The sequence below is a fragment of the Mytilus edulis genome, chromosome 2, assembly GCF_963676685.1.
Source record: "Mytilus edulis chromosome 2, xbMytEdul2.2, whole genome shotgun sequence".
Lineage (NCBI taxonomy): Eukaryota > Metazoa > Mollusca > Bivalvia > Mytilida > Mytilidae > Mytilus > Mytilus edulis.
Genome location: NC_092345.1, coordinates 85,395,279 through 85,407,860, shown reverse-complemented (window position 1 = coordinate 85,407,860; position 12,582 = coordinate 85,395,279). Strand labels below are relative to the sequence as shown.

Genomic DNA, 12,582 nt, shown 5'->3' with positions numbered 1-12,582 from the left:
GACTATATTTATCAACCTATAACGAATAAAGTCCTAAACTTTTCCTGAAATACCTATTTTTATTTTATTTTAATGAATTGGGAATTTATATTCACAAATATTTTTTTGGGGCCGCTGACCGATTTAAGAGCCGCCAAGCGGCCCTAAACTATTTAGTGGAATCATCCCTGATTTTATACACTTTTCCGGAATCTTTTCCGTTATCGATTTTATCAAATGATCCGTATTCCATTGAAAGGAATTGGGCATAGTTAGTGTTGTTTCAGCAAGCATGTGCGTTATCGCATTATCGATTGTGTCTAAATATTCTTATATAAACAGGATTTAACTTATTTTATAAAATTTGGTAAGTATGCCATTTTTGTTTAAGTTTCTACTGATCAATTGTATGTCGTCGTGTATATGTATTACACAAGTTAAGACATTCATTTTAGCGTGCACAATTCACAATTTGTCCACACTAGAATAAATTATTAAATAATCGTGATAACGCATGTTTATCTTTCCCCCCCCCCCCCCCCCCCCCCCCCCCCCATAATGTTTATGAATAAAACAACAATATGTACCATGTCGTTACTTATGCATGGTTGAACATTTTTACAAACATATCTGTAACACATGCCGACATGCATGATTGAACTTGTGAATAAATATGACCATATATGGCTTGTAAACAATTAACAGTTGTGTTTACAAATTACTATGTTTTTACTTTTTATAAAGTAATGTTTCAAACATTTAAATTGATTTAATTCTGATTTTTTTTTAAATCTTCAATGAATCTATTTGTTTTTAGAATTGTCTTACTATTATTTTTGTTATTAAAATTGTTCATTCAATAATATCTGAAATTTCTTTTTGGAAAATTTTCATAATGTTTATTTTTTTTGTTTTCTTTTCTGAGACATAATATGCTTTATATAATGAAAAGGATATTATTGTTAGTATGTAGTTAATATCAAAGTATGCTGAGTCTTCAATTTTGTACCCTATTACTAGATTTTCAAGACTTATAATGTTTTTGTCTATAGCTAGGGAGTTCATTAATTTCATTGCTATTTTTAGGAAGTCTGTATTAAATAAACAGTTGACAAAAAAGTGTTCATAGTTATCTTTTTCTTTACAATGCTTACATAAGTTGTCTTCAGTAATTTTCCACTTTTTTAATAGTTCATTGCATGACAGAATATAGTGAATAAGTTTCCATCTAAACATTTTTAATCTGTTATCAGTGAGATATTGAAAAATGAAAACAAAGTTATTTTTGAACTTGTAGCTTAAATTTTTGTCAAATAATTTTTCCCACAACAGAAAACCGTTCGGTTTTTCGTGATTTTCTTTTAGTTTGAACATTTTATAAAGTTCTCTAGTCCTCGTTAAAGGAGTTATTGTTGTGTACCTAATTTTTAAGTCGTTAACAACTTTAACTTTAGTTTTGATGGATTCTTCAGTACAAAGAATTAATTTCCAATTCATTGGAATAGCCTTTTTTAACATATATATTTGGTTTATCCAATTTTGTTTATATTTAAGCTTAGATAAGATGGTTGTTTCAGAGATTTTACCCTCTTCATCAATGATATCATTTATTGTAATTATATCACTTTTTATCCAATCGTCAAAGTTTAGACATTTTCTGTTAAACCTAATATTATCATTTCCCCACAAAACTTGTTTTCTAATTTCAAAAAATCTTTTGGGATATTTTGTGTTTCCTCCTTTTTTCACTAATCCAATCTTTAATTAGTTGCTTGTAAAAGTCTGGCATATTTTGTAACTTATTTTAATCAATGTCTTTAATACTTTTTAAATTCATTTTGAATACAAGAAGATTTTTCCCTAATTTGTTAAAATAAAATTTTGGAATGATTGTCCAATTATCATTTTTATCTTCACTTAATTTTAAAATCCAGCTGATATGCAGTGATTTTATGTAAACATCAATGTCTGTCATTTTAAGTCCACCTTCCAAAAAATCTTTTGAAAGTGTGGATCGTTTTATTTTATCTTTTTTGCCTTTCCATATAAAATTATATATCAAAGTTTTAAAATTTTGCAACATTTCTTTAGGAATTATAGTGTTTGATGCAATATATGTTAGGTTTGGCAAAACAAGTGATTTGATGATGACTATCTTTCCTATAATAGTAAGATTTCTTTTACTCCAGTCAGTTATTATTTTTTTACATTTTAAAAGCTGTTTTTCAAAGTTTAATTTTTGACATTCTTGTTTATTATGACCAAAATAAATTCCAAGACTTTTAATAGGTGTAGTACACCAATTTATATCTTCACATTTATCACGACAGTGTTTCAATTGGCCTAGCCATATACCTTCAGTTTTTGTTTTATTCAATTTTAAACCTGAGAAAGTACCAAATATTTCTATTAAATTAATTGCAAGAGTAACATCTTTTTTTGATTGAAGAAATAAAGTAGTATCATCTGCTAGTTGACAAATTTTCAGAGTATTACTTTTTCCGTCTAATTTTATTTCTAGTCCTTTTAAATGTTTATTTTCCCTTATCTTAATTGCCATTACTTCTACTGCTAGAACAAATAGTAACGATGATAACGGACATCCTTGTCGGATTCCACGTGAAGCACTGAATCGAGTAGAAACCCACCCGTTATTAATAATGCATCCTTTAATATCCGAGTACATTGTCTGAACCCACCTAATAAAATTATTTTTAAAGCCAAATTTCTTTAAAGTCTCAAACATGAAGTCCCATTCTAACGAGTCAAATGCTTTTGTAAAGTCAAGGAATAAGATTGCCCCATCTATTTTAAAAGTCTCAGAGTAATCTATTACATCTTGTATTTGTCGAATATTAAAACCAATATACCTATTTTTTTCCTTTCTGGTCAGTGTTTATAATTTTGGGTAGCACGGGTTTTAATCTTTGTGCTAATGCATAAGCGAGTAATTTTGCATCATAATTTAAAAGAGTTATAGGTCTATAATTGTCTAGTGAAAGAGGGTCATTTTTTTTTATAAATTAAGGATATTAAACCTACTTTCTGAGTATTTGATAGCTTTCCTTTTTCATAACAATAATTAAAAGTAGCGACTATAAAAGTTTTTAATTCTTCCCAGAATTTTCTGTAAAATTCAACATTTAATCCATCAAGCCCAGGAGCTTTATTTAGTTTCATCTTAAAAATTGCATCAGTACATTCATCAGCAGTTATTTCCCCTTCACAATTATTACTTTCACAGTCATTTAATAATCTGTTTTAATATATAAGAGAAATATCTTGAAATGTTTACATTTTAATGCATATATTCATATTAAAGTTTAGGAAATGTGTCCAATACTTGAAAAATGAAGATTTATTTAATTTTTATCATGCAAAAGAAAGATTTCTTGAAGCCATTTAAGTGTCAAGCCACTTTGACTTTTTTTTTTTTTAAACAATTATTTGATCATCTTTGATATTTTTTTGATAAATTTTGTTTACAAAGTTGGTTTATATACTATATAGTTCAAGAAAATAAAAAAATATTTTTGTAGAAATAATCGTTTTTTATTTGAAAAAAATAATCAGAAAAAATGAATTGTGACTTTTTGTCCGTAACTTTTTGTCTGTTTCAACTTTTTCCTGTGACTTTCTGTCCTACAGTATACAGGGACTCAATCTAATTAAAATTAAATCCTTTAATTGCTCCTGTTCTGATATGTCGCGCGACATATCAGAACAGGAGCAATTAAAGGATTTAATTTTAATTAGATTGACAGGGACTTCTTTTTTTCCTATCCAATTTATGGTATGAAATCTACAGATGCCACCTTCTTCATGTGATAACAATGATTTATGATAGAAAGTGGTTTTTTTTCATTTGTTATTTAGTTCAAAACACTATATACCTGAACATTTATTTATACTATCTATGTACGTATTTTACACATTTGGTTAATCTGCACAGTATTTAATAATTTAGATAACTAGTTATTTGAATGTATACCATTAAAATGTTATCATAATAAACAAAACTAGTAAGACAGGGACATGTATAATTTAATATTGCATTAACAGGTTCTAGCACCCCTTCTGAGAAAATTGTTTTACATGTGTTTCAAACAGAGAGTTACTTTATTTATCACGAATCAAAAACTATTGCAATTAAATTAATTGTTTAAATTTGTTGATATATTTTAGAGGAACCAAAACCAGTCAGATTAACATTCCATTTGATAGCTAAGAGAAACTTACCATTAGGGTATGATGAAAATGACCATGATCAAGTGTAAGTTTAGTGCTGTAGAAATAAGGAAATTTACGAGTAACAGTTAAACTCGTCATAGATACCAGGATTAAAATTTTATATTTACACCAGACGTATGTTTCGTCTAAAAAAGACTCGTCAGTGATGCTTGAATCAAAAAATGTTTAAAAGGCCAAATAGAGTACAAAGTTGAAGAGCATTGAGGACCAAAAATTCCTAAAAGTTTTGCCAAATACAGCTAAGGTAATCTATTCCTGAGGTAGAAAAGCCTTAGTTTTTCAAAAATACAAATAAAATTGAGAATGGAAATGGGGAATGTGTCAAAGAGACAACAACCGGACCATAGAAAAAACAACAGCAGAAGGTCACTAACAGGTCTTCAATGTAGCGAGACATTCCCGTTTTGTTTAATAACAGTTAAATTATAATTATGAACATATCAATGATAACTCAAGTCAACACAGAAGTGCTGATTATGGACTGGTGATACCCTCAGGGAAATAAATCTCCACTAGCAGTGGCATCGACCCAGTGGTTGCAAATGAACTCATCATAGATACCAGGATTAAAATTTTATATTTACACCAGACACACGTTTCGTCTACAAAAGACTCATTAGTGACCTCGAATAAAAAAATGTTTAAAAGACCAAATAGAGTAGGAAGTTGAAGAGCATTGAGGACCAATGTATGAGCATGATGAGTGATGGTAAAACTTGCACAAATTAAAGTCCATGACTTGATTAAAGGTGGCTTTAACTTTTAAAATTTAATAGACATTTAAATTGATATTTTATATATTTTTCTCTTATTTTCATCACAAAAGGGGTAGAGTTGAAATCTGTAAAAAAACATTAATTGCAGAAAAACAGGCAATTATAAAAAGAAAGAGAATTTAATATATATTAGCATTTAATATTTCAGTTTAAAATATAGCTAACCTCTAGGATTCATAATTAACATCAAATAATATGCTTGTCAACCTGAATTGTTTTGGAAAGAAATGGGGGTCAAGCTTGAACAACTCTAGATATAATATATAAAGCAGTTTATTTTTTTTTTTAATAAAACAAATTTTCTAAGTTTTCCACATTGTTTCATCACTTTATGCAAGTACATTAGTCAGATTAATCTTTTTAAGAGGGAATTTGAGTAATGATTCATGTTTTCTTGATATTCATCAAATTTGTATATTGTATTTGATATGTTGCTGTAATATCCAGCTTAATTATCTCCCCTGGACTTTAACATGGTTATTTAAAAGTTGTCTCCCATGGCAATATTTCTTTTATCATTAAATCAGTCCAATACTTGTGGTTTATTTCTTAAAAAGAAAAAGATATTTTAAAGTGCATATTTCTAAGAAAATAATAGCAAACTGAATGTTTGTAAATTTGGAAACTTATACAATTTACAACATCGGCATCTTTATTATTTATGGCGACTCTGTGGCTGTTGACTTGATTTATACAGTGTCTTTTTACCTTGTAATTGGACACAATACTTTTGATTTATAAGAGTCAGTTGCGTTTACATTTATATATACTTGTAACACTAGTGAAAGCACAAGACAGGAAAAACTGAGTCATCTAATCAGAACATATTTGTGAAATTCAAAAGTCATCTCAGGTGGCTATAAACACAGATTTTTTAATTAAGAATAAGTGTGGGACATTACCATTTCAAATCAAGCTTGTATAAGTTACAGAAACTGGTCATCATGCACTATCAGTTTTGTCTTGTTTTTTCTGGAATTCAGTTTTAACATAGAGACAAACATAAACAGTGAACATCTGTAGTTTACATTGGGCAGTTCCTCCTCTTTTTAAAAGGTCATTAAATTAAAAGTGATCATTTCCCTTATTGTTAGTATTTCAAGAACCATTTATTATGGTTTTCTGCTATGATTGGTTTATATTAAAGATTAAAAATTATAGCTGTTAATTGGAGATTTTCATCTGTATCGCTATCACTTCCCTCAATTATTTATTTTTTAGTCAACATTGTCACAAAATAGTTCAGAGATAAAAGAAAAAAATATTTTAAAATGTAGATTGTTTCCTCAGTTTTTTTAAAATTATGTCCTGCATTTTTAACTTTTGAATTAAAGTACCACTAACTTAAAGGAATAAATTTTAAGTTAAAGTGAACACAACAGAAACTTACATTTGATCAATAATTAAATATTATAATGTGTTTAAATATTTTTAGTGTAGTATAAATTATAATGTATATTCAGCTTTCCATGTACATAATTATGCTGTTTATTGTATATTTTAGATTGCAAGAACTGAATGCAATATCACGCATTAGATTAGACAGAGCAAATATTGGTAAAATTGATAGCTTTGAACTCTTGGGACCAAAAGTCACCAACCTCTATCTACAAGTGGTAAATAGTACTGACAGTAGAATTAGATTGCTTTAATTTATATTGGACAACTTTAACATATCTTTTAAAAACATTTTTTTAGGAGGGAACTATAAAATCAATTATTTCCTAGTCAAGCTGATATAAATGTTCCTGGGAAAGAGAAAATTGGGATTTTCTGAGCCTTTCTTAATGAAAAAATCCTAAATTTAAAAAAAATATTGATGCAAAATGAAAGTAAGGAGTTCAGAAATCTCCTTGTTTTTTTTACAGAACCTGATAGAAAAGATAGAGAATCTCGAATGTCTGAAGAATCTGACATTTTTGACACTTGCTGACAACAGAATTAGAAGGGTTGAAAATCTCAACTGTTTACCTAAACTGCATTTCTTGGACTTGTCTCATAACTGTGTCTCACAGCAGAATTTTGACATAGGTAATTATAAGTTTCAGTATCAGGTTTTCTATATTTTTGATGTGCAGCCATAAAACTCAAAATACTTTATTCATGTCATTCTGTACCAAGCAGTCAACACTGTTAATATTTTGTCCACCGACATACATTTTAAAATATATATAACTGATACATGTACTATCTATTTTAATATTTGTTTGAGTAATTTCAGGATAAATAAGATGATTATTTAATGATTTTGAAAAGCTTGTTGAGATAATGTGATGATCAAATTAGAAATTGTCACATTAAAAATTTAGGATGCAGTTGATAAATCTAATTTTAACTTTATATCATTGTGAATTAGCATGCTTCCCTGTGCAAGTCACATATATTTGCCAAAGTTTTTCGGCAAAAACTTTTGTATGAAGCCCTTATTACTTTGATGAAAGAAGTTTTTTGTCATTATTTATTTATATGATTGTTTTAGATTTATTTGTCTATTTTCACACTATCATCTGACAAGATAATGGTTGTGTAGAATGTTTTGTCACCAGTATCAGGCTTCCAAAGTCTAAATTAACTAAATTGACTAAATAGAAATAAAGAATGTCATTTATCTGATATTTTATTGTGGCATATCGATGTTCTGAATGTATCAAATTCATTCTATATTATTTGTTTTATTTTCTACAGACGAATTTCCACAGAGTCTGATTATTTTGAATTTAAAAGGGAATCCATGTTGCAATCATCCTGATCACAGGTAAAATTTATACTTCGTTCAACATTTAAATTTGTTGCTTGCAAAAATGCACAAAATTGGTACCCCATGAACAATAATGAATCCACAATACATCAAATACACATTTTAATAATAATTTATTGGATTAAGCAACAAGCTACCAAAGCTTTTTAAATCCTTGTAGCTCTGTTCACAAGATGCATTAAAACTGAAATTTATCATAAGTTCTAAACACTTATAAGTAACATTAATTGTAAGATTTTTTTGTAAACATGTCAAATGTTTTTAAAAAACAATAGCAATATTTTCACTAGGGAATTTGGAATGCTAAATAGGACAGATATCTTTAGGAATTTAGAAGAAACCAAACAAAGTAATAAGCTTGTCATATAATCCTTTTCTCTTGAAACTGATCATAGAGAAGTAAATAAATTATACCATTCAATGTAGAAAAAGCGAAACATGGATATGCTGTTTTTGGCAGCAGCATCAACAATCTATTGTATTAGCTTAGTTTAAGGGGCTCCATTAGTGATAGGTCCAAGCTAAGACATTTTGGTATGCAGGTGTATTAGCACAGACACTGGGTTTTTTTCAAGAAAATTTATGTGGCTCATTCCCCTAAGTTATGATTTATTGACTGAATGTTTTGCACTTCTGAAAGTTTGTAATTATATCGTTTTAAGATGAACCACCTTTGTTAAAGCGAATGATAAGTGGGATGCACTTGTATCAGAATTTGCATGTCCCTTCCTCTTCCCTACTAATCTTGTTCATTTAATTTCAAACTCTTGCATAGTTTACAAGAAAAAAATTGTGTTTTGGTTTAATAGATTTGCAGAGAACCTTTTTGGTATTTGGTATTCAGTTTCATAAGTATTGGCAATTATTATTACCAAGGAGGTTATTTGTCCCTGCTGTGTTAGCACATTTACTCATGGTTCATTGACTGATTTTGTGTTTGTATAGTTTACATATTGCCATTTTGATATTAACTTTTGCATTATATTATCAAATTAACAAAAAAAGTGAGACATATCTATTTATCAACAGTATATTTCATGTTTAAGTATAAACATTTAAGAATTGAATGCTTTTTTTTAGCTCACCTGGCCCGAAGGGCCAAGTGAGCTTTTCTCATCACTTGGCGTCCGTCGTCGTCCGTCGTCGTTAACTTTTACAAAAATCTTCTCCTCTAAAACTACTGGGCCAAATTAAACCAAACTTAGCCACAATCATCATTGGGGTATCTAGTTTAAAAAATGTGTGGCGTGACCCGGCCTACCAACCAAGATGGCCGCCATGGCTAAAAATAGAACATAGGGGTAAAATGAAGTTTTTGGCTTATAACTCAAAAACCAAAGCATTTAGAGCAAATCTGACATGGGGTAAAATTGTTTATCAGGTCAAGATCTATCTGCCCTGCAATTTTCAGATGAATCGGACAAGCCGTTGTTGGGTTGCTGCCCCTGAATTAGTAATTTTAAGGAAATTTTGCTGTTTTTGGTTATTATCTTGAATATTATTATAGATAGAAATAAACTGTAAACAGCTATAATGTTCAGCAAAGTAAGATTTACAAATAAGTCAACATGACTGAAATGGTCAGTTGACCCCTTTAGGAGTTATTGCCCTTAATAGTCAATTTTTAACCATTTTTCGTAAATCTTAATCTTTTACAAAAATCTTCTCCTTTGAAACTACTGGGCCAAGTTCATTATAGATAGAGATAATTGTAAGCAGCAAGAATGTTCAGTAAAGTAAGATTTACAAACACATCACCATCACCAAAACACAATTTTGTCAAGAATCCATCTGCGTCCTTTGTTTAATATTCACATAGACCAAGGTGAGCGACACAGGCTCTTTAGAGCCTCTAGTTATAATTTTATTAACCAGATTTCTGAAGAAAAATATTATTTATCATATTGGTGATGTACGATCGTCGGCTGGGGAGATAGGTTGTTTCCCGTAGTTTAATGAAGGTCAAGTCCTCTTTTCACGACTGTCATTTTTTTGTTGTTGTGTTGTAGTGAAAATTGATGCTTAGATTGAATATAGCCTTTACATTTCTGAACCCTACAAAATTCATTTATTTGTTTACTTGATACAGTTTTGGGTCAGATTTGCAAATGTCATTTTCTTGTAGGAATATTCAGTTTACTGTCAATCTGACAGCCTCTTGTAGGGGTATTAAAGGGTGGACTGAAGCACATTTTGTATGAAGCACAGATTCATTATTAAAATGAGTGCATGATATTTTTTTTTTCCCTAAAAAATTACAAAAAGAAGAATTCAATTTTTATATATGCATCTCATGCTGTATAAACCATTAAATTAATAGTTTGATGCATATAGTTTTATACAGAATTACAATTAGACATTGAAACATCACAATATTGTTATTTACAGATAACTATGGATTACTACTAATGAAATCAATTATGACAATAAGTTACATTTACAGATTGCAATTATCCCATACCTATTGGTAAGGGGCTAGCTGTAGCGTCCTCTGGAGATTTTCTTGGATTGAAGCTTTTTGGTTTGGATTGTTTTCTCTTAGACAAATTCCGTGCTTCCATTCTTGGATTATTTGTTATCATATTGTTCTAAAGAATAGAATTTACGACTTCCAAGCTAGAGTGGGGTTTGCAATAAAAAGTACAACTTGCAATTTTTTTCTAATTTCTCAGTAATTAATGACATCTTGAAGTTTAAACATGAGTTGTTACATTGCCTTTAAAGACCATACAACTTTATTTTAGAGGTAGAATGATTCAAGAACTGGTTAATTTGAGACAACTTGATGAAGTGGAAATTTCAGCTAAAGAGAAAAGGGAAGTAGGATTGGAGGCCAGTAGTGATGAAGAAGAAGAAGATGAAACAGAGGAAGAATTAGTTTCACCAAATAAAAAGCCTCAGGAAAAAGGTATATATTCTCAAAATTTATAACTGTTTATTGAAAAAAATTATTATAACATGCATATAGGGTTGATCGATTTTAATTGATATGATATTTTAGGGCTGCTTGTTGACTATATGTATAAAGCTTTTTTGAGTCCACAATAACAGCAAGTGCTAAATCTAATGTGATATTTGGTATTCAGAGACAGAGAATGACATAGAAGTTGGCAACTGTAGGTCACTGTATGGTATTTAGAAATTAGCAAAACCATTACAGCATACCTAGCTATAAAAATCTCAGACAAGAGCACTGTAAAATAATTCAAAGGAGAGAACAAAAGGCCTGATTCATGTACTAAATCATAATAACAAAACACAAATGATATAACGAAACAAATGTCAATATATAAACAGGCTCCTCACTTGGAAAGATACATACAGAGTGTTGGTTATATGTTTGCATGTGCCCATCCCACACCTTAGCCTATAGTGCAACACACAATATAATAACAAATAAAAGTAAGATGAAATGGACAGGATTCATGAGATCAATTCAAACTACGAAAATAATACCAACTTCATTTACTTATACAGGTTGCTCCTACTTCATATTATTTCAGTAGGTATAACCGTATACTTATACTATATTTGACACATGGAATGATTGTTAAGGTGAACATGTCTATCTTACAGCCTTTTTGTCGAGCCTTTGACTTTTGTCAAATAAGCGAGACATAGCAATCCTACATTCTGTCGGCTGTTTCGTTGGCGGCATCCACAAATATTCACTCTGTGATTAAAGTTTTTGAAATTTTAATAACTTTCTTTGCTATCCAGGGTTTCTACCAAATTTGGACAGAAGCTTGTTTATGACCATAAAATAGTATCCAGAAGTAAATTTTGTAAAAAAAAATCCTGTTTTTCCGTATTTTGCTTATCAATGGACTTAAGTTTTTCTGCCAGGATTCACTCTGTGGTTAAAGTTTTTTTTAAATTTTAATAACTTTCTTAAACTATCCTGGATTTGTACCAAACTTGGACAGAAGCTCAATTATGATGAAAAGCTAGTACAAAAAATGTATGTAAAAGGAAATTTTGTTAAGATTTTTTATCTGTTTATACGTATTTTACCTATAAATAGACTTAGTTATTCATGAACCTCATTTTCATAGTTCATTAGTCAAAGTAAACAGAACAACAAAAGTTGTCCATAATTATCATTACAGCTTAATGTCATAGAGCAACACTATTAACAATTTATATTTATCAAATATTTGTAACAGAACAAAAGCTTACTTGTTTACTTTTAGAGTCTCTACAATCGTTTTCAACTGAGATTTTAATAAGGTCACAGAGACGTATGGAACAAGGCTTAAAGGACCACCATAATCATACTGCTGAACTGGATGAGATAAGAGAACGAACTCATTTACCTCTGTCAAGTCGCAGACCACAAAAGTCTTGATCAATGGAGAACGTTATAATTAATGCATTACATGCCTTCAATACAAGCAATGATATCAGGTTATTATACTGTTTGAGAGAGGCATTTTGTAACCAGGCAATCAACTGATGATACATATCACCACGGACAGTGAAAAATACTCTTCAAAAGAGCGAACTTAACAAAACAAAAGTAATGTGATATGAATTAATAGAGACCAACTTTAAAAAGTACTGAGATAATTTTTTACCAGTGGTTGATGTCCAAAAGGATCAAAATTTATCAAAAGTTTGACATGTATAATTATTGTTAGATTATTGTTGTATTTTTCATTCCAAAACTCTGAACCCACCTGTTTTGAATGTGATTTGTTGTATATTTGTTGTATATTTATAATATTTTTGTACTTTTATTAATGTTTAGTTTTATATTGCAAAAAAAATTACTAATTTTATATTTATAAGAATGATCAAATAAATTTATAGTTTCAA

At 29.5% G+C, this 12,582-nt stretch overlaps 1 protein-coding gene across 1 annotated transcript in view; it reads left to right on the top strand.

Annotated features, from left to right (window-relative positions):
- The window catches only part of LOC139513214 (leucine-rich repeat-containing protein 46-like), a 14,232-nt gene extending 1,650 nt beyond the window's left edge, over window positions 1-12,582 (top strand). Inside the window, exons 2-7 of the mRNA XM_071301505.1 lie at window positions 4,165-4,252; window positions 6,511-6,622; window positions 6,875-7,037; window positions 7,692-7,761; window positions 10,509-10,672; window positions 11,958-12,582. Of these exons, the coding sequence (XP_071157606.1) occupies window positions 4,165-4,252; window positions 6,511-6,622; window positions 6,875-7,037; window positions 7,692-7,761; window positions 10,509-10,672; window positions 11,958-12,112 (752 nt within the window). The 3' untranslated portion in view covers window positions 12,113-12,582. The remainder of the gene's footprint in view (window positions 1-4,164; window positions 4,253-6,510; window positions 6,623-6,874; window positions 7,038-7,691; window positions 7,762-10,508; window positions 10,673-11,957) is intronic.